The 19,066-nt window shown below is 43.3% G+C and overlaps 1 protein-coding gene across 6 annotated transcripts in view; it reads right to left on the bottom strand.

Annotated features, from left to right (window-relative positions):
- The window catches only part of shank3b (SH3 and multiple ankyrin repeat domains 3b), a 43,559-nt gene that overhangs the window by 4,810 nt on the left and 19,683 nt on the right, over window positions 1-19,066 (bottom strand). The window contains exons 3-27 of one of the 6 annotated variants that reach the window (XM_044108506.1): window positions 16,060-16,231; window positions 15,881-15,920; window positions 15,717-15,812; window positions 14,539-14,610; window positions 14,349-14,457; window positions 13,783-13,934; window positions 13,574-13,703; window positions 13,358-13,395; window positions 13,133-13,249; window positions 12,971-13,048; window positions 12,555-12,621; window positions 11,697-11,919; window positions 11,454-11,629; window positions 10,423-10,536; window positions 10,275-10,350; window positions 9,714-9,796; window positions 9,343-9,467; window positions 9,137-9,269; window positions 7,912-7,992; window positions 7,772-7,789; window positions 6,316-6,446; window positions 5,554-5,647; window positions 4,210-4,770; window positions 3,057-3,347; window positions 190-1,480 (exon numbers count right to left, since the gene is read on the bottom strand). In XM_044108506.1, coding sequence (XP_043964441.1) covers window positions 190-1,480; window positions 3,057-3,347; window positions 4,210-4,770; window positions 5,554-5,647; window positions 6,316-6,446; window positions 7,772-7,789; window positions 7,912-7,992; window positions 9,137-9,269; window positions 9,343-9,467; window positions 9,714-9,796; window positions 10,275-10,350; window positions 10,423-10,536; window positions 11,454-11,629; window positions 11,697-11,919; window positions 12,555-12,621; window positions 12,971-13,048; window positions 13,133-13,249; window positions 13,358-13,395; window positions 13,574-13,703; window positions 13,783-13,934; window positions 14,349-14,457; window positions 14,539-14,610; window positions 15,717-15,812; window positions 15,881-15,920; window positions 16,060-16,196 — 4,433 coding nt within the window. In that variant the 5' untranslated portion in view covers window positions 16,197-16,231. Of the gene's footprint in view, window positions 1-189; window positions 1,481-3,056; window positions 3,348-4,209; window positions 4,771-5,553; window positions 5,648-6,315; window positions 6,447-7,771; window positions 7,790-7,911; window positions 7,993-9,136; window positions 9,270-9,342; window positions 9,468-9,713; window positions 9,797-10,274; window positions 10,351-10,422; window positions 10,537-11,453; window positions 11,630-11,696; window positions 11,920-12,554; window positions 12,622-12,970; window positions 13,049-13,132; window positions 13,250-13,357; window positions 13,396-13,573; window positions 13,704-13,782; window positions 13,935-14,348; window positions 14,458-14,538; window positions 14,611-15,716; window positions 15,921-16,059; window positions 16,232-19,066 lie in introns of all 6 variants that reach the window. The other 5 variants (XM_044108503.1, XM_044108507.1, XM_044108504.1 and 2 more) reach the window with 5 other exon arrangements.

Below are 19,066 nucleotides of genomic sequence, written 5' to 3'. Positions count from 1 at the left end.
GAAATCCATTTGGGTCCAACCTGAGGTCTTTGGATTCAGGTTACTGAGAGTCTACATCGACGTATTGTTGAAGAAAAATATAAAAAGTGATTTGGTGTTTAGCAGTGATGTAAAGCTTGATTAACTCTCGGAACCGACTGAACGTCTATAAACCCATTTAGGAATTCGGTACCAGGCAGTTGACTGTACCTTGCGCCCCCAACAGGAGACCTGCGGCCCGGGTCCAGTGGACTTGGTTCTTCCCCCAGAGAGTGGCTGTCTTTGTTGAGCAGCTGTAGCCGATTGGCCAGGTCCAGTCCCGACCCGGCCCGGCCGCTCAGCTCCAGGGCGGACGCCGAGCGGGCCGTCAGGTCCACCGCCGACCCGGAGCTCTGTCCTCCCAGCGCCGCCGGTCGGCCGGCGCCTTCATCAGGGCTGAACCCGCGTCGCTCGTCGTCCCCGCCCCCCCACAGCTTGGACCGCCTCTGGAACAGGTAGCGAGGCTGCCGGCTGCCGCCGCTGGTGGGGGAGGAGCAGAGGGGGGAGGAGGGGGAGGAGGAGGAGGCGGCGGAGGGGAGGAGCTCGCTGTCGGACGACTGCTTTAGCAGCGGGTCGCGCAGTGCGGAGCGGCCGCGGCCGATCGGCGACCTTAGGCGGGGCTTCAGAGCCAATGGGGAGGTAGCAGAGGGGGAGGGGGCGGGGTGAGCAGCAGGGGGGGAGGAGGGAGAGGTCGGGGCGGGGGGGGACGCCAGTGTGATGGACGGAGGGAGCGAACTGGGGGACAAGGAGCTGTCATGGAGACGCTCGTCGCCTCCTTCATCCTCGTCTCCTCGCTTCACCAGGGACTCTGGGCCGCTCTCCCCTCCCCCCTCTCCTCCTCGCCGTGGCAACAGGGACAAGGAGGAGGGGGGAGGCGGGGCAGGGGAGCTGGCGAAGGCGGGGGGCGGAGTCACCAGGCCGATCCTGCGCAGCTCCTCCCTGGTTTCCTCGTCGCTAGAGGACAGCAGGGCAGGTGGGAGCGTCACGGTGTAAGCCCCGCCCTCTTCCTCAGAGCTGCCAACCGTGAGGCTTCGCCGCCGGTCGATCAGCGCCGAGTGGCTCTCATTGGCCAGCGCCGGCAGAGGGGAGGGTCTCCATCGTTCGGGGGAGGGGGCGGCAGGTGATGTCATCCCCCCCTCCGTCTCGGGTCGCTCCACCTGTCCGTCGGGGAACAGCGGTGGCGTGATGCGCTTGTGCCTCAGCTCCGGGCTGGTCTGAGGCGTCGAGTGTTTGGTCCGCTGCTCCGGACTCGTCTGAGGAGAGGTGCGCTTGGATCGAGGCTCTGGGCTGCCCTGTGGGGTGGTGAACGTGCGTTTGTGTCTGGTCTCTGGACTGGCAGCTGGGGTGGGGACGGGCGTGGTGGAGGCAGAGGAGTGTTTGATTCGAGGCTCAGGACTCGGCGTTCGCGCGGTGAGCGCTCGCTCTCTCGCGGCGAGAGCCAATGCGAGTGGAGACGATGGATCTGAGGAAACAAAAAACGGGGAAACGTTTAATCAGAGTATCACATATTGGTGAGGAAGCAGAGCTGGATTATTTTCTGAGCTCCATTTTATCTGCATCCTGTAATCTGTTTCAGTTGGATTTATATTCATGGAGTGCATCAAGGCAGTGTCCTCGGTCCCATTGTTTTTGTTTTATTTTTTTAGTGGAAGCTCTTCTATGAATCCAAGGCAGTGCCACAAAAGCCGACTCCATCTGTTGAAGAACTTCACAATATTTACTATATCAACTAATATAAGTTAAAATCACCAAACTTAAGAAGCAACATTTTTTATGCGTCTTTAAGGATTTTTTCCAAATTGAGTACAGGTGTAGTTACATGTTTTCCTGTTGGAGGCGCTATTTTAAAGGATTTTTGCTGTTTCTTCACTAGCAATAGAAAACATTTTTCCATTCTCTGCTTAAAATATTTTTTACACTGAAAGAACTCAAGATCTTACAAAGTGCTTTTGATTTAGTTTCTAGTTCAAATATCTTAGTTTGGTCTTATTTCAAAAGAACAAACTAAAGTAAACAACTGACGATACTTGGAGAAATTTTGCGTTTTTACAGTGCAGTATTTGAACATACGCACTGTTGTTCAAATGCTGACCTCTGACCTACATTTAGGCCCCGTTTCCACGGAGATGCAGTTTTAGGGAACCATAAATGTTGTTTGTAATTATTTTTACTCGAGTTATAAAATGATAAAAATGTTTATCACTAACTGCTTGAGGAACCTTATGGCCTGTACGCCATGATTAGCGCCACCTACAGCTCTGGTGGAGTAAAACAAGCATTTTATGTTTTCTGTGTTTCTGTGATGAAAACATTTCTGGAACCTGTGAACAGAGTCTAACGCTGCTCAGCATTAAACTTTAAGGACATGTTTTAAATTTAAAAAGAAATAAGTTTTTATTTCTTAATGCTTTTATATGTTTTCCTCAAATCATTCACACTAAAACTATTCGGTCAATCATGGAGCTGGTGTCAAACTCAAGGCCTGAGGGCCAAAACCGGCCCGCCATAGCTTTTTTGTGGCCCTCTAGACTCATTAGTAGAACCTTTGAAATTATATCAATCAAATCAAAGCAGTTTTGATCTGCTGCCAAATGTCAGTTCCTCCAGTTTTTCTGCAAAATCAACAGATTGTTGCGTTTTTTGTTGTTTTTGCACTAATGCATAATTGTGTTCTGAGTTTATTGCAAATTTTCCACAAAAATAGGTAAAAACTATTGGGTTTAATGACGCCAACTCCCACCTGCAAGCGGTGGTATTTCTTACTTTAACGCCGCTGCTGCCTCGCCTTAATTGATGTCAAGTTATAGACATTATATTAGCGGAAATATCATAAATATTTCTAAATTAACTCCACAAAACTGATTACAAAAATGACAAAAACAATGAAATCCTGGAGGAAGTGATAAATGTGAAAAGATGTTCAATATTAATTCATTTCCTTATCGAATGCAGAGACATCTATTAATAACATTCTGTACCACCGGCCCTTTAAGAACATTCATGACCTTGATGTGACCCAAAATGAAAATGCGTTTGACCTAGAGGTTTCCCCGTCAGCGGGTGGAGGAAGGTGTGCGGCGTCGGTGACGGCGACAGGACCGGCGCCGGAGGCGGCAGCTCGCCCAGGTCGTCCATGGAGTGGCTCTGGGTCAGGAGGGGCGGAGCCTGGCTGTCTGACCCCGCCCCCTCCACCGACAGGAAGAGAGAGGAGCGGCGACCCTGAACCCGGGCGCGCTCGGACAGAACCTGCTGCTGGTACAGCTCGGCTCGGCTCGGGCTCATCAGTCCACCGCCGTCGGGTTTGAACGGATCGTCTTTGATCCCAAGACCTGAAAGGACAGAAACTGGACTGATTCTGAACAGAGAGGCGCCGCAAAGATTTCAGCTTCCTGCTCGGAGGTTTGACCTTCAGGCGACCTCAGGATTCGGAGATGAAGATGTTTTAAGTGATGATGAAGGACAGAATCACCAAACGTTCACAGTTTGAACAATTTAATGGCCACAGAGCAACAGAAAGTATTAGCAGGATACATTTAAGCCAGATTAGAAAACGGCCTATTTAAAACATGTTAGCATAATGGCTCACGCTGCACTTTGTTAGAACGCCTCACTAAAGTAATCTCACATTTTATTGCATTACAGCCGTTAACTTTACTGAATTTATGCAACAATTTCTAACCATAAAGAAAAATAAGCATTATTTTCAGGGATTCCTTCAGAAAACCAGCTTAGCCTGCTGCTAGGGGGCGCTAGAGCAACACCGTTTTTCCAATTAATAACCAAATAACAAACAGATCAGCCCTTCGCTGTTTAAGATGCTAAAACTATTTTTTTAGCTGCAGGTGATTCGTTTGCTACAAATGAAGCGTTCGCTAAAGGAATGCTGTTATTGCACTTCCGGCAGTAAAATGTTTATTTTCTTTCATAAAAAGAAATTGAGTTGCATATTTTCTCATCTTTTACTGTATTTTTAATGTTATATAAAAAGGTTTAAGTGGTTAAATGAAAACTGAGCAGGTTGATCCGTGGGAATCATCGATTTGTTTAACGTCTTCCTGTTGGTTTATCTCTCTAAGAGTTTGTGGGTGTGAATACTTTAGCCAGGCGCCGTGACCTCTGAAGGTCGCGTTTTCTACTCTGGATGACGAACAACACAGTGAAGTCAGACAGACGATGACGGGCGATGCTAACCCTGCTCCTCAACAGGAAGTTGTTTCAACAGAGGAGACTTCCTCCTCTGAGGCTTGTTCGGCGCAGCTTGATGTCCCACGTTGGCGTACGGGTTTTCTATCGGTCGTCCCCGGCGACGGGAGAGCGGCGAGTGTCCGAGGGCGGGGCTGGTGCTGTGGATGGACAGTGTGGAGGTCTGCGTGGCGGTGTGGAGCGTGGCGCCGGCGGCGTGTCCGTCGGGCTGCGGCGGTGGTGGCGGCGTGTCCTGCAGGATGATCATGGACCGCGCTTTGCGCTGGCGCTCGGCGTGGGCGTGGCTCCTGGCGTCCGACAGCTCCTGCAGCCGCGGCTCCGCCCCCGGCTTGAAGCTGGAGCGAGTCAGGCCCTCGCCTCGGGCCGGCGGAGGCGGCGGCAGGAAGGACGGCGGCGGGCCGGAGTCGAAGAGGTACAGCGCGGAGGGGGACGGCGGCGGGGGCGGCGCCGTCTGAGGGGGCGGCGGGATGGAGCCGTCTGTCAGAGACGAGCTGCGAGGGAAACGGCTCTCGTGGATCAGAGCCGAGATTCTGTCATCGTCCGGGGTGCCTGTCGACGTAACCATGGAAACGGGAGCATAAACAGCTGGAAACCGCAGAGAGTGAATCCCTCCCACCCCCCAACTCCAAATTTAACAAAAATTGTGCCACAAATTTATGCAGCAAAAAAAAAAAATTGTGGTTCTTCAATGTTAGAGATATTCATGAAAATGTTTCCAGAGGTCATGAAAGGTCAACCAGCCCCCCTAACCTTCAAATCAGGAAAAATTTGTGTCAAAAGGTCAACCTGCCCCACCAATGGTACCCAAATACAACGAAATTGGTGTCAAATGTTTGGGCTGCAAAATGTTTTGTTTTTGTTGCTTTCATTTTAAAGATATTAATAGAAATGTTTCCAGAGGTCATTAGAGGTCATCATCAATGTCTGCAAAAGAAAAGCAGCACAATTGAAATTTATTGCTGCTCAAACGTAGATGAGTTGATTGATGTCAACATTTTTTAGATTTAAAAAAAAAAAATGAGCGGGGAAATATGGGTGGTCGTTGACCTCTGACCTCTGGAAACATTTTTAAAAATATCTTTTGAAATAATGGCAACACAAATTAAAATTTTTGCAGAAAAAACGTTTGTAGGGCTGTTGTAAACTAATATTTTAATAATCGATTAATCTACCGATTATTCTTACGATTAATCGATTAATTGGATGAAAAATAAAATAAAATAAAATTTTCATAATCGAGTTACTAAAATCCCTCGAGGAATCGTTTCTGCCCTAAATGTTTGACACCATTTTTGGAGAAGGTGGGGGGAAACGAGAGTTGACGGGTCTCACCGAAGCTCTTTGTTCTGGACATCCCTCTGGGCAGCGGCATGGTGCTCTTCTCCGGGGCGGAGGGCGGGACCAGACCCTGGCGCTCAAACAGAGACTGCAAACACAACACGCTCTTTAGCTCCCCCACTGGAGAAAACTGGAACTGCTGCATTCACACAGCACATCCTGATGCTTAAGTCACAGTTTTTCACATTGATATACATTACTGGGTTGGACAGCTAATAACCAACAAGATTTATCCAAGAAAAGCACGGTGGTAGAGGTGTGATGGCAGTCCTCCAGCAGCCTAGCATGTTTTTGAGTTAAAAAATGTTTAAAGTTGACAGAAAATTTTTAAATATTTAAGTATGTGTTAATGGAAGAAATGATTAATAATATCAAAACCCTAACAATAAAATCTTAAAAAACCCAAACTTAAAAGAAATAAACAAAAAGTCAAAAAATGTAACCTTTATTTGTGATTTGTTACTTTATTCGCTGACGTTGTTAGCATGTAGATCAGTAAAGACAGGAAGTATTTGGTTTCAGTGAATAATAAAATCTTTAATAATAAAGTTTAGCCAGGCTGATGAAACTCTGAGGGAATCCCTGAACCAAGGTTATTCGGTTTTTGTTAAAAATACCAAAAAGTTAAAATAATTTTTATTTCTGCGCAGTTCGTTTCATATCAGTCAGTTAAATAGTTCATAATATTTTTTTTGTTTTGGTGTTAGGATTGTTCATCTACACTTAGAACCGCTAATCGTTTTCCGCTCGTCTTACGTTGATCTCCGCCTGCGTGATGCGTCGGCTTGTCGGCCGCTGCTTGACCGTCGCCGCCCTGAAGTCGTCGGTGGGGCGGGCCCTCAGAACCACTTCCTGTTGACCTCCGGCCAGCATCTCATCTAGTTTCTCTGCAGGAGGAGAAAAAGGTCAACAAATTGGAGGACAAACACAGAAAACAAAACGAATGCAACAGAGACGCCACCACAGAGCGACTTATCGGGGCCGCAGAAACAAACATGGCCGACGGCGACTTCTCTACTGTTAAACCGTGAAGTGATTTTCTCAAACGAAAATCAGCTTCAAGATCAGTTCTGACATAATTACAGCTGTCTCAATGAATCATGATAAATTACTTTCCATTCTGATTATTAATATTTTTTGAAGGACAATTTTGTGCAGAGAAATTCCATAAACCATTTTATTTATGTTTTTAGCTGTGGTGATTTTATTTTATTTAGTGTTCAGTCTTACATTTTCTGTAGAAATTTAAAGTCTATGGTCTTTGAGAAATCAAACTTGCATAATTCTAAACTTCAGCATTGTTGGACCATCTGGTCTGTTGTGGTTCTGCTGGTGTGACCTTTGCCCTCTGGCGGTTGTTGCTGGTTCAGTGGGAATGTTTTAGCAGTTGAATTTAGATGCATTCAGATGCATTTTTAAAATCTTAATTCTCGGTTTCAGTGCTGATTTTGAGGTCTGAAGAAGCACAAAGATGTCAGCTGTGCTTTAAAGGAATTTATTTTCCACTACAGTGAGAGAGAGCAACACGTTCAGTGGATAACAGGAAGGTTGGATGGAGCTTTTTGCTTAAGAGTTGTATGGAAAATACTGGATTTAAATTCTGCGGTTTTCTGCAGAATTTATGAATTTGTTGAGCAGAACTGCTTGCTTTTTAAATATTATGACAAATGCATCATTGATCCTAAGGGAAAATTAAATTTTGTTGTAACTTATGTAATTAGAGTTGCTGTAGATGTTGGTGGCTGTGGACAGGAAGGATCTTCTGTAGCAGTCTGTATTACAGCGAATTTGAAGAAGCCTCTGTTTTTCAATGGTGTAATTGGACTGTATTTATTTTGCTGTTATTTGGTGCTAATAGAGAGTGAGATCACAGACATCCAGGAATATTTACTAAAGTAAAGATAAAAAGTGAGGAAACTGCATGTTTTATTAAAATAATATTTAATTTATTGCTGAACAGCTAAAAAAACCCCTGCAGTTCTCAATAAATGGGTCAGAACCGTCGGGTCAGCTCGGTTCTGAATGATTCCTCAGAAATGTTTAACTGCGGCTCTGAAGCGTCACAAACACCAATCAGAGATGCACAGCGTAGCTCCGCCTCCAGGTGTTTAAATCTTAGGCTCTGATTGGCTGAGAGGAGGAGAACGCTGTGCGTCCCGAACATTAAGACACAGAACCCGACCAGAACCACACTGAGGTCCAAGTGACTCACCGTAACGGCGCCTCCTGGCTGCAGACAGAGCAAACATCAGCAATAAAAAACATTGAACCGATCCGTGTGTTTTTAACTCTGAGTTGGTTTTTAAACTCTGGTTTAAATAAACTCTGTTTGTTTTTATCTGAGTTTCTTACCGATCTCCTCCAGGTCGGCCGTCATGGACTTGGACCGCAGCGTCAGCGACGTGCTAGGGGCTCGCTTTGGAGGGGGCGGAGCTAAGAGGTAGGAAACAGGAAGTTACCATGAATTGGTTCAACAAAGCCAGACTTTAACTAAAGTCCAAACGGGTTTTATGTCCTGACAGAAGTTACTGTTAGATATTTTATTTTGTTTTAAAGTAGTTTTATTTTAAGGTGGAGAACCAACAGATTGAATTACCGTATTCTCTGGACTACAAGTAGCTTCTTTTTACTCCTTCCCTGTCCGTGTTTAAAACCCGTATAAAAACTCATTTTTTTTATTACTTTTAACTGTGAAACTGTCACTTTATAGTGTTTTTGATTCATTATTGTGTGCTTGGCTTTGTGACATTTTTTATTTTTTATTAGTGTGCACTGCAAAAATATAAAATCACACAAAGTATTTGTGTCTTGATCTCGGTACAATATCTTACTACACTTGAAAAAAGATAAAACCAACTTACAAGTAGTTTTTCAGTAAGTTTTAAGTGAATCATTTAAAAAAATACTAATTCTACTTGGCAAATATGTTACAAAAAAATGTTACAAAAAAGTAAAAAATATTTACCAATATTCAACAATTATTCACTTAAAAGCTCTCGTGTTTTGCAGAAAAGTTACTTAATTTTTTTAAGGGCTAGAAAAAAAAACCTTTTTCAATCAGGTTAAAAACTAAGATTTTGAGTTTTTGCAGTGCGCTTGCAAACGAACCACACCACCAGCCAATCAGAGTATTCCTTTCATTTGCGCTTTTCACAGTAAAATCCTGAAATATTACCTCAGATAAACAATGTAAGTTTATCTAAATGCTCCCAGGCTGAAGAATTGAAGCATTTTTCTGGAATATTATTGTTTTATTTTGTAGTTTCTGATGATTCTTTTTTCCTGGTTGTGAGATTTAAAAATACACATCGATGGCAACAAATGAAGTTGTGGAAAAGTGAAAAGTTTAACTGTTGGCTAAATCATGGTGGCTTCATCTTAAAATCTGAACTGTACCTTTAAGACGAACCTCTGAGGTCAAATTCAGTCAGATTAATTTTATGCAGGAGCTTATAAAAGCAAAACTCTGCTGTCTGAGTTTACTAACTTCAGGAACTACAGCTTTAATCTGTTTCTGCAGCATTAAACTCCTTAATTTACGAACATTTTACAGAACAAGTCAACGTTGTTGCTGCACCTTTCTTCCTGATCAGGTTTGTTTCTGACTTCCTGGAAACCGAGACGACCTTCATCAGCAGCCGACTTCCTCCCTGTCGGATCAGAGAGACGACCTGGCGGTGACCCACCTTCACCACGTCGCTGCCGTTCACCTTCACACAGTAGAGGTCAGAGGTCAATCTCAGGAACGGTTTAAATTCGACTGGCGGATCAGTGACCTCTCACCTCTATCAGGAAGTCTCCGGTCCTTAGCCCCGCCCTCCAGGCCACGCCCCCCTGATCCACCGACTCCAGGTACTGCAGAGCAGGAAACGCCGGCGTGGGAGCAAACTCCTCGATGGGCGTCTCAGCTGGATAAAGGTGAAAGGTCAGTGAAAACTTTACTTTGGTGACTTTTGTAACTTCAGTATTAACTCTATTGTAGAGGAGTTTAATCAACGGCTTTCCAGCATTGACTGGAAACCAGTGCTGCCACGTGATCACAGCTCTGTCGCTGTTATGCAACAACACAGCGAGGAGTTTTCCTCTCAAGGTTTCAGATTAAAATATCTTTGTTGGCTTCTCCGTCCGAACACCCACCACTCCTCCGTTTCTACCTTTAGCTCCTCGCAGGACGAAGCCGAATCCTTCGCTTTCTCTCTTCTGCAGCACGGCCGTCTTCTCCTCGATCACGTAGTCACTGAACCAGATGCAGATTGGAGAAAACAACTGAGATTATTTGGTAATTCAGATTACTGTCCGGTAAATAAATGATTGCCTCAACTTCGAAGGTCACTTTACAATTTGTTCTTCCATTTTAATTTCAGATATATTTATATGGTAATGTGGAGTATTTAAAAGCAGGCAGTATCTTCCCTGTTGGAGGGATTGATGCTAACGATGAGAAACCTTTTATACTTAAGATTTATACCTCAGGTTTTCTGAGGAAGCTGTCCTGCTGTTTTTAGACTAAAGTTGGTTTGAACTTTAGGTTCTGACCAGAACAAAAACTCAGATGGAAATCAGTGAACACACTGACTGCTCAGAAATACTCCACAGAACCACAAAGACTCAAAGCAGGCTTTGACCGAGGGTCAAACGTGTGCTAGGTCTGAGTTGGAAAAGACTAACTAGTCAATATTCATATTTGATGAAAACATGCAGTTCCTAAGTCTCACCTGTAGGAGGTGTAGTTGTCGTAGGAGCCCACGGTGTAATGTCTGAAGAGGCGCTTCGTTCGGTCCTCTCTCGTCTCTGAAACAGAGACGTTACATGTTGGAGGCTGCTGGGAAGGAGATGGGGCCAGCAGAGGTCAGGGGTCGTTACCCAGTCGCGGGTCGTATTGTCTCATCTGGACTTCCTCCACGCAGTCGGCAGGAAACCAGCCGGTTCTGCCCTTCACCGTTCCCTCCCAGAAGCCTCCTTCGCCGATCGACAGCACTGCAGACACAAACCGGGTCAGAACCGGCCCAGACAGTAACTGAGTGACTTTCACTGCGCTACATTTCAAAGACGAATATTAGAGTTTTGTAGCGGAGTGGTTCTACAGGTCAGGTGGTTTCAGCAAGTTACAAAGTTCTGTAGAAACACTCAAAGTGTAATTTGTACTTTTGAATACTTAAAGTACTTTAACTTCAGTAAAGTTTTGACTCAGCAAAATTTATTTGTGGTAAATAAGATTAAACAATGAGTATCAATAAATAGTTTCCAAAATTCTGAACAGGAATTGATGCGCAACACAGAACTGCCATCTTGGTAGGTAAGCGCAGCGTAAAGCGTAGCGGAACCATCATGGCTTCCAGACCAACAAAAAGGAAATGTATAGAAGCAAAATGGCTGCTGTCAGGATCGACCCGAATGAGATGGACAAACACGAGACGATGTGGATAGCTGGTCAACGTTCACTACTTATCGAACAGGAAGAATGCTACACCAATCAGCGTTTAAAGGGATTTATAAAGGACGTAGAAACTCTTCAGGTGAATAATGAGACTTTGTGACTCCCAGAGTGAGTAACTGGACTAACAAACATGTTGGCTAAATGCCAACGTAGCTAATGTAGATAAAAAGCTACATTAGCTAAGCTAATTCTCCTAGCTTGGCATTAGGTGCCCCAGCAAATATAACTGATATTTATAAAGTATTACAGAGGTGGGTGGAGTACTAAAATTTTTACATAACTTCTGGGACAATTTACGATAAATTGTCCCAGAAGTTATCAATGATCAATGATAAAATTATTGTTCTGATATTGTTTACAGTCGGTTACACTTCCTACCAAGATGGCCGTCAGCTTCCAGTTCCTGGAAGTGTTTTGTACTCGAGTACTAGAGTTGAGCACTTTGTCTCCCACTGACCTTTGACCCGCTCGCCCCTGTGCAGCTGGATCTCTCCGGGCCCCAGGGGGACGTGGGACCGCGTGGCGATGAAGGTGCGCCCTGGCACGGCGCTGTAGAGCCTCCTCTTCCTCATCTGTGGCGTGTGGGGGGGCGAGGAGGGCGGGCTGGTCTCCGCGTGGCCCCCCCCACCGGGGCTGCGGGGCAACACACCAGTGAGAGGCGGGCCGGACCGCGGCGTGGTGCGGGTGCAGCGGGGCGTACCTGAGGCGGCGCGGGTGGCGTCTCAGGGAGTGCGTGTGCGAGTCGTGATGCGTCTCCAGGCTCTGGAGGGAGGGGCCGGGCGAGGAGGCGGGGCTCTCCAGGGCGTTGTCGCTGGCCGAGCGAATCAGAGAGCGAGGAGATGACAGGCCGTTCCCGGCCGGGGTTCTGGTGGCGCCGACCCGGCGGCGCTTGGTATAGGACGGGGTTTCTCTGAAGGGAACTACTTGGACACATGAAGACACACAGAGTTCACCTCAGCAGCGGCGCCAGCAGGAAAAACGCCTCAGACGTTTCATTTTAGATTTTATAATTATATTTCATAGTCAAATTACTTACAATATAACTGTGATTTTATACTGCTTATCGTTTGTATTTACTAAAATAAAACTATTCGATGCTATTTCTTTTTTTAGGTGATGCAAGATTTCATTTTTACAATAAAAAAATATGATCAAAAGTATGTATGTGTGTATAAACATATATATAAAAATCAGAGTGAAGAATTAAGAAATATTCATTTAAAATGTTCAGGTTCTCAAACGAAACCAAGTAGTAAATTCTCCAGATTTCAGTTTTGGACAGAAACGTACGCTTCTTATTGTTTTTTTTCTACCTAAAAGGTCCCTAACACGCCGCCATATTGAATTAGATTCTGTTTCACAGCCCAAAAAAAGGACCAATTCAAACTCAAATTTTTTTAAAGTCCTTAATGTGATAAAACTTTTGAACATTTTGTTGCCATTTAGTTCTGCTGAGTTGTTAGAAATGTGAAATTAAAGCAGAAAGTCTCTTTAAGTGATAATTAATCTGTGTCTGGGTGTTTTTTCCAGCCGGACTCTGAATTGTGTTTAAACTCACCAACATCAGAAGTTTTGTGGATCTTGATAATTTCAGCCAGGTCAAAGTTCCCCGCGATGATCGCCACCTGAACACAGACCAGATGATGAACAATCAGTGAAGAGATTACATGTTTATTAAAAATAAATCTATTTGGTTTGTCTTTTAGCTAAAATTGATCATTATTAACCAATCATTATGGTTTCCTCATATCCACAGATTTATAAACATATATTTTGATTTTTCTTTTTTTTAAAATTCTGAGCAAAAGACAGATTTGGGTTGCTTTTATTGAAAAAGATAAAAATATAATAAAAGTAAAAAAATATATATATTATATTTATTTTCCAATAAAAGTGATTTATGTATGTTTTTCCAAAATGAATGACCTAAACACATATAAATGTATGAATCTATATTTTCTGTCCTGTTTTCACCTGAAAGGCCGTCTGGTTGTTGTAGTTCTTTATGTCCTTGTTGGCTCCTCTGAACAGCAGAACCCGGGCGCAGCTGTCCTGCAGAACCGACACCAGACATGTCAACACGGCCATGTGACCGGGTCACACACAAACCTGTGTGTGTGTGTGTGTGTGTGTTACCTGGTTGTACAAGGCACACAGGTGCAGCGCCGTGTTTCCTGAGGCATTCTGGGAACTCATGTCGGCGCCGTAGAACAGCAGGTGCTCCAAGTGCTGCACGTTGCCATAGCGACATGCCTGAACACCAAAAGAAAAAAAAACACGCCCACACACAGGGAATCAGAACTGAACAGAACCAGTCATCAGTGGAGCGATGGTGTGTGTGTGTGTGTGTGTGTGTGTCACCTGGTGGATTTCCTGCCACCCGTTCTCATCAGTGATCCCTGTAACCATGGCAACGAAAACACTTTCAGCGACAAAGTGCTTTGTTTTTTACAGATAAATCATCATTGATAGTGTTTAAGCAGCACAGAGGTCGTTCCCTCACTCTCACACACACACACCCACACACACACACACACACACACACACACACACACACACACGCACACACACACTCACCGATGGTGGCGTGGTCCTGCAGCAGCAGCTCGCAGCAGTAGGGGGCGCCGCCCACCATGGCAGAGTGGTAGAGAGGAGTCAGGCCTCTGCTGTCCTTGTAGTCCGGCGACGCGCCGAGGTCCAGCAGCGTCTGTGGAGTCAAAGCGCAGGGTCAGAAGTCGGACTGGGACCGGGACCGGGCTGAGACCGGGCCGGGCGGGCGGACTCACAGTCAGGGCGGCGCTGTTCCTGCACAGAACGGCCCGGTGCAGAGCCGTGATGCCATCTCTGGTTCTGAAGTCCAAGTGAGCCCCGCCGCTGCGCAGAACCTTGATGAGCTCACAGCTGTCCTCCAGCTGGACAGCCAGGGTCAAAGGGCACTCTGGGGGGGCGGGGAGAGTGTCTTTGTTAGCAATCAGAACAGAGTCGACCCAACACCGACACGGATCAGAGTTAAATGGCTCAAACAGGAAAAAGCTGAGAATCCGGAGAATTTATAACGTTTTCTAACAAATTTCTAGATTTTATTTGTGTTTAATAATCAAAATAAAAAAACTGTATGTAGACAACTTTCTTTATATTTACATATAAATATGAATCAGAATGAAAAATTAAGAAAGATTAATTTAAAAAGTGTTCACGTAATGAACTGAAACCAAGTGGGAAGCCTCCAAAAAGTCAGAGAATCAGTTCAGAGACTGCACTGTTCAAATAAGGAATCGGTTCAGTGAATCTGATTTCCGTTCTACTTAAAGCTTTATTTATAACAAGGCGGTGGACAGACGGTCCGGCTCACCTCCGCTGTCCGAGTCGTGGAAGTTCGGGTCCAGGCCTTTCTCCAACCATTTGGCCACTTTCTCTGCATTCTTCTGGTGAACATGTTCCATGAATCGCTTCAGATTGGCCTGAAACATCAAAACATTCGGTTTGATCAGTCACCATGGCAACAAACGCAGCCAGAAGTCGCTGTCCGAGCCATTTGCTACCTTAGTGTGAAGCTTTGCCAGCTGTTTGTCATCAACGTAGCTCTGAGTGTAAACTCGTCTCTTATAGCGAAACTGAAACAGAGAGATCATGAAACCAGAGTTAATTAACGGATCCTCGTTAAGCAGCAGAACCAGACGCGTCAACGAGGTCGACGAGACAAACACAGGAGCTGCTGAGGAAACTGATGCTCAGAGAAACACGAGGAGAACTGGGAACTGAACTGAGATTTTTCCCCACAGGTTCACTGAACAGTTTGAGATGCTAATGAAAAATTTCTGACATTTTAAATCTGAGAACAATCGAAACGCTGCTTTCAAGCAGCTGTTCTTTAGCAGTAAATGAGTCTGAATGAGGCAAAAATCTAGTAAATATTCAGAAAGTTGTAACAATTACAAAAATACATTTGCTTAATTGAAACACACCAATTAAAAAAATTCTGTTTTTTGCTAAAGTTTTTGCTTTAGGATCATTTGGTTTTGCAGCCAAAGGAAAACACTTTTTTCACGTCACAACAGATGGATTTTACTACTGGTGAAAATGTAGAAGAAGACAACAGGAAGTGGTCGTCTTCCTGTTTTGTAGGTTTTTTTGTTGTTTTCGGACGATGTGCAGCTGCACATTTCACACAGTTTATAAAACGTTGTGTGTAATTGTAACACATTGAGTTCATAGTGCTTCAGTAAAATGGCCGACTACAATTTCCCCAAAACGCCACATTAGATGCTCCCAAGTATAAGGAGCTTGTCGCCGAATAAGACCGATGTCTCTTCCAATTTATCAACCAATCATCAATCAATCAATCAGTCAATCTATTAATCAAGATAATTTGTGTATCACATTTTAGTAACAAGGCATTTCAAAGTGCTTTACATCATAAAAACACAAAAATAACATCATAAAAATAACATACAGTTGACAACTGGGGAAACCAGTGAGACACATTATTACATTTTGATGAGTGCAATCATTAATACATCTGGAATATTTTGGTCAATGTTTGACTTATTATGGTTCAAAAGCAAACCAAAACTGATGATTAAAGTCTTTAAATTCTGATTAATTACATCTGAATCTGTGGCTGCCTTTATTTTAATGACTTATCACATGAACAAGCTTCTGCGCGTGACTTTAATTTCATATTTTAGGGGAAACGCTGGTGATGGTAAGTCTGGTTTACCTCCAGATACGGGATGGGAGTGATGTTGGGCAGAGGATACTCCTTCAGCAGGCGCTCCTCGTCCAGAAACTTTCCGGCTCGGCCGTTGAACGCCGGCTGGAAGAGACCATAGTTCAAAACATCCGACAGAGACTGAGTCAACGTCACCAGAACCCTCTGCTTACTGGTCCAAACTGGTAACTCTGGGTCCAACCGCAAACACTTCTGAGAGAGCCGGAGCCAGAGAGACAGACAGACAGGGGGGGACGGACAGAGAAAGAGACAGGACGGACACACAGACAGGTTTGTGTTGTGTTTCATGATCCACGCTTCGGTCCGCGCTGGCGCCCTGTGCGCGCGTTACCGTCTGCTGCAGGTCCGGGATCCCGATTCGGACCACGATGCTGTTTCCAGAGGGCGGGTCCTCCCCGTCGTCGTCCCTGGCGACAGCAGAGCCTGTTGGGTTGCCGTTAGTAACCGCCTGTTGCCGCGGGCGATCATGTTTGGTGTCAGCGGTCGGACTCAGAGGCATGTGGCTGGAGGTCGGAGGAAAACCTTTATTTATTTATTTACAGCTTGAAATGAACACATGTTGACAAAAATATAAATGAAAAGGTATTGGCATGTTAAAGACCAAAGTAAAAAAATTAAAATACCATAAATACAAAATATCAAAATCAGGTGAAATAAACATTTTCCCAAATAAGTTTTTTTTTTTCAATGTAAAACAACAAAAACTGCAGGTGTGTGTGTGTTTGCTGAATTTCTGGTTAAAATATGTTTGTTTTTTATTTAGTGGGTAGAGAATCTAGACATTTTACTCAAAAGTAGTAAAAATACTCCTAAAAGTAAAATTTTTTCAAAAAGTTACTCAAGTAAATGTAACTAATTACTGCCCAACTCTCACTAATCCATAAGAAACTAAACAATCAACCATCTTTCTACATCTTAAACACAAATCCGGCAATTTGCAAATGTAAATATAATACATAAAAGTACGTCTATCAGACATGACAAAGAGATTTTTTATTGATTTTTTAAAAGTGACAGTTGATTTACTCTCTTTGGTTTCAGATTTGTTTCATAAAACAGAAATACAACTTTATATTTCTTTACTTCTGGAAAAAAACTCCAATCATCTCAATAATTTTCAATAGTCCACCAAGTTGTGAAATTTCCTAAATTTTAAGTAAAAACTTTACCTAAAATAACTTGCCTAATATTATAATGTTTTATTTATTTCATCAATCAGGTTAGAAAAAACCTCTGTTCTGATTCCAACATAAATTAATGATGAGTCACAATAAAATAGTTTTATATTCAATCTGTGGAGACAGACATGAGTCTGAAATCCTCCCACAGATATTTTACACCTCATCTGGTCCAAGGCGGCAGGGAAGCTCCAGTCTGACCTCCGGACGTCGCATCACTTCCTGTTTTTCACACTCAACAGAGACCAGCGGCGTCGCTTAAACTGGCCAGAAACGTTTCCGTTTGTACGAGTTTAAATAACCTGACTAGGGCAGAAACAATTAACCAGAAGAAATGATCAATCGTTAACCGGGATATACTGACTCTAAAAAATCAAATTTCCTGACAGTACAACACACTCAGAGCAAAAACTGAACCTAAAATATTTTAATTTTACATATAAGATCAAAAAAATCTTCTTTGTCTATTAATACGTTCTACCCAGAAATCTTAAAGTGGCAGTTTCAATTTCTGTTAAGAAAAAAAAGATTTACCAAGCAGTTTTTGATAGTGTGCTATCAAAGTTTAGCTTCAAAACTAAAAATAGGACTTTTTATCTAAATATTTAATTTGTTAGCTAAATAATTTTCTTCCAAACTAAACATTTAGTTTGAAAATTAAATACTTAAAAAAAAACTAAATAATTTTCTTCCAAATATTCAGTTGATAGTTAAATTTTTGCCCAAAACTATATACTTAGATTTCTAGCAAAAATATTTAGTTTGAAAACTATTTAGCTTCCTAGCTAAATCAGTCCCCAACCTGAATATTTAGCTCTCAATTAAATATTTAACTTCAAACTAAATATATAGCTACATCATTACCTTGCAAGCTAAATATTCAACTTGCTAACTAAATACTTAGCTTAAAACAATAAATATTTAGCTTCCCGGCTAAATAATTAGCTAACTATTTAGTTTGAAAACTACATTTTTACTAGCTAAATCATTAGCCTCTACACAAAATATTTAACTTGTTAGCTAAATATTTTCCTTGCTAATTAAAATTTTGTTTGAAACTGACATTTATAAATAAATCAGTAACATGGTTTAAAAAAATGCAGATGTTAAAAAATGAGCTCCCATTAAAAAAAAAATCATGTAACAAGTTGAATAAATGCAAAATTATTGCTGTTCATTTTTTGCAGTGCAAACAGCACTCCATAGCTTCCAGATGATCCTGATGAAATAAATGCTGAGTGGGGAACTCCGATTGATGCAGAAGTTGGAGCTACCCTTCAGCTTCTTTGCAATTTGCTAATAAAAGTTAATTTGCTGCAGGTTCCCGTTGACGGCAGAGTCTGCAGTCGATGATGTTCCAACGAAAACATCTTCCCGTCTTTTAATTATCGTTTTCTATTAATTTCCACTGCTGGTAATTGCTAGCTTGCGCGGCGGCGATGCCGACGGAGTCAGAAGTTTGTGTGGGGCTCCATCACAGCCGGGGATGAAAGCGAGGCAGACGGGGAGGCGAGGCGCGAGTTGTCATAGAAACTGGATTAGCAGGGAATCCTGTGCTAACCTCTCTGTCACCATATGTGTGTATGTCTGTGTGTGTGTAAAAAAAAAAAAAAGAAAAACTCCTGATCTACATGCTCACTGTTGCCATGGCAACGCTGTTGAACAATTTCTCAGTACCTGCTGACTCTCTCTCTCTGTCGACCCACTAAACTGCCTTCTTGTCACAGCAGGATCAGCCAGATGAAAACAAATTCATCAGCAGTTATCGATTTCCAATATCAGACCAATATCAAAGGTTCTTAACAATGTGAAGAAAGTTTTTAAGTCGTTTGTTTCGGTTGCATTTACCCAGAATGACCTGTGACGTAGTCCACTTCCTTTTTAAGTCAGAGTAAAAACTTTTCAGTGCAATGAATCGTCCCAGTGAGGCAGCCATGTCTAAAGATGAAGGCCATTAATGGATCGTATCCAGGGGCGACGCAATAATTATGAGTGAATGGGGATGTCTCCCCCTCACATCTGAAAAATATTTGTTTTGACCTCGCCACATTTACAGTAAAATATTACCACCCTCAGCACTATTTTTATTACTTTGTCAAAGAATCCATTTTCAATACAACAGTAAAATTTCACTTCAGGTCTTTTACCGTTCAGCACATA

This window comes from Gambusia affinis, linkage group LG23 (assembly GCF_019740435.1).
Source record: "Gambusia affinis linkage group LG23, SWU_Gaff_1.0, whole genome shotgun sequence".
Taxonomy (NCBI): domain Eukaryota; kingdom Metazoa; phylum Chordata; class Actinopteri; order Cyprinodontiformes; family Poeciliidae; genus Gambusia; species Gambusia affinis.
Note: the sequence above shows the minus strand (reverse complement) of the source record. Positions and strands in the feature narration are given on the sequence as shown.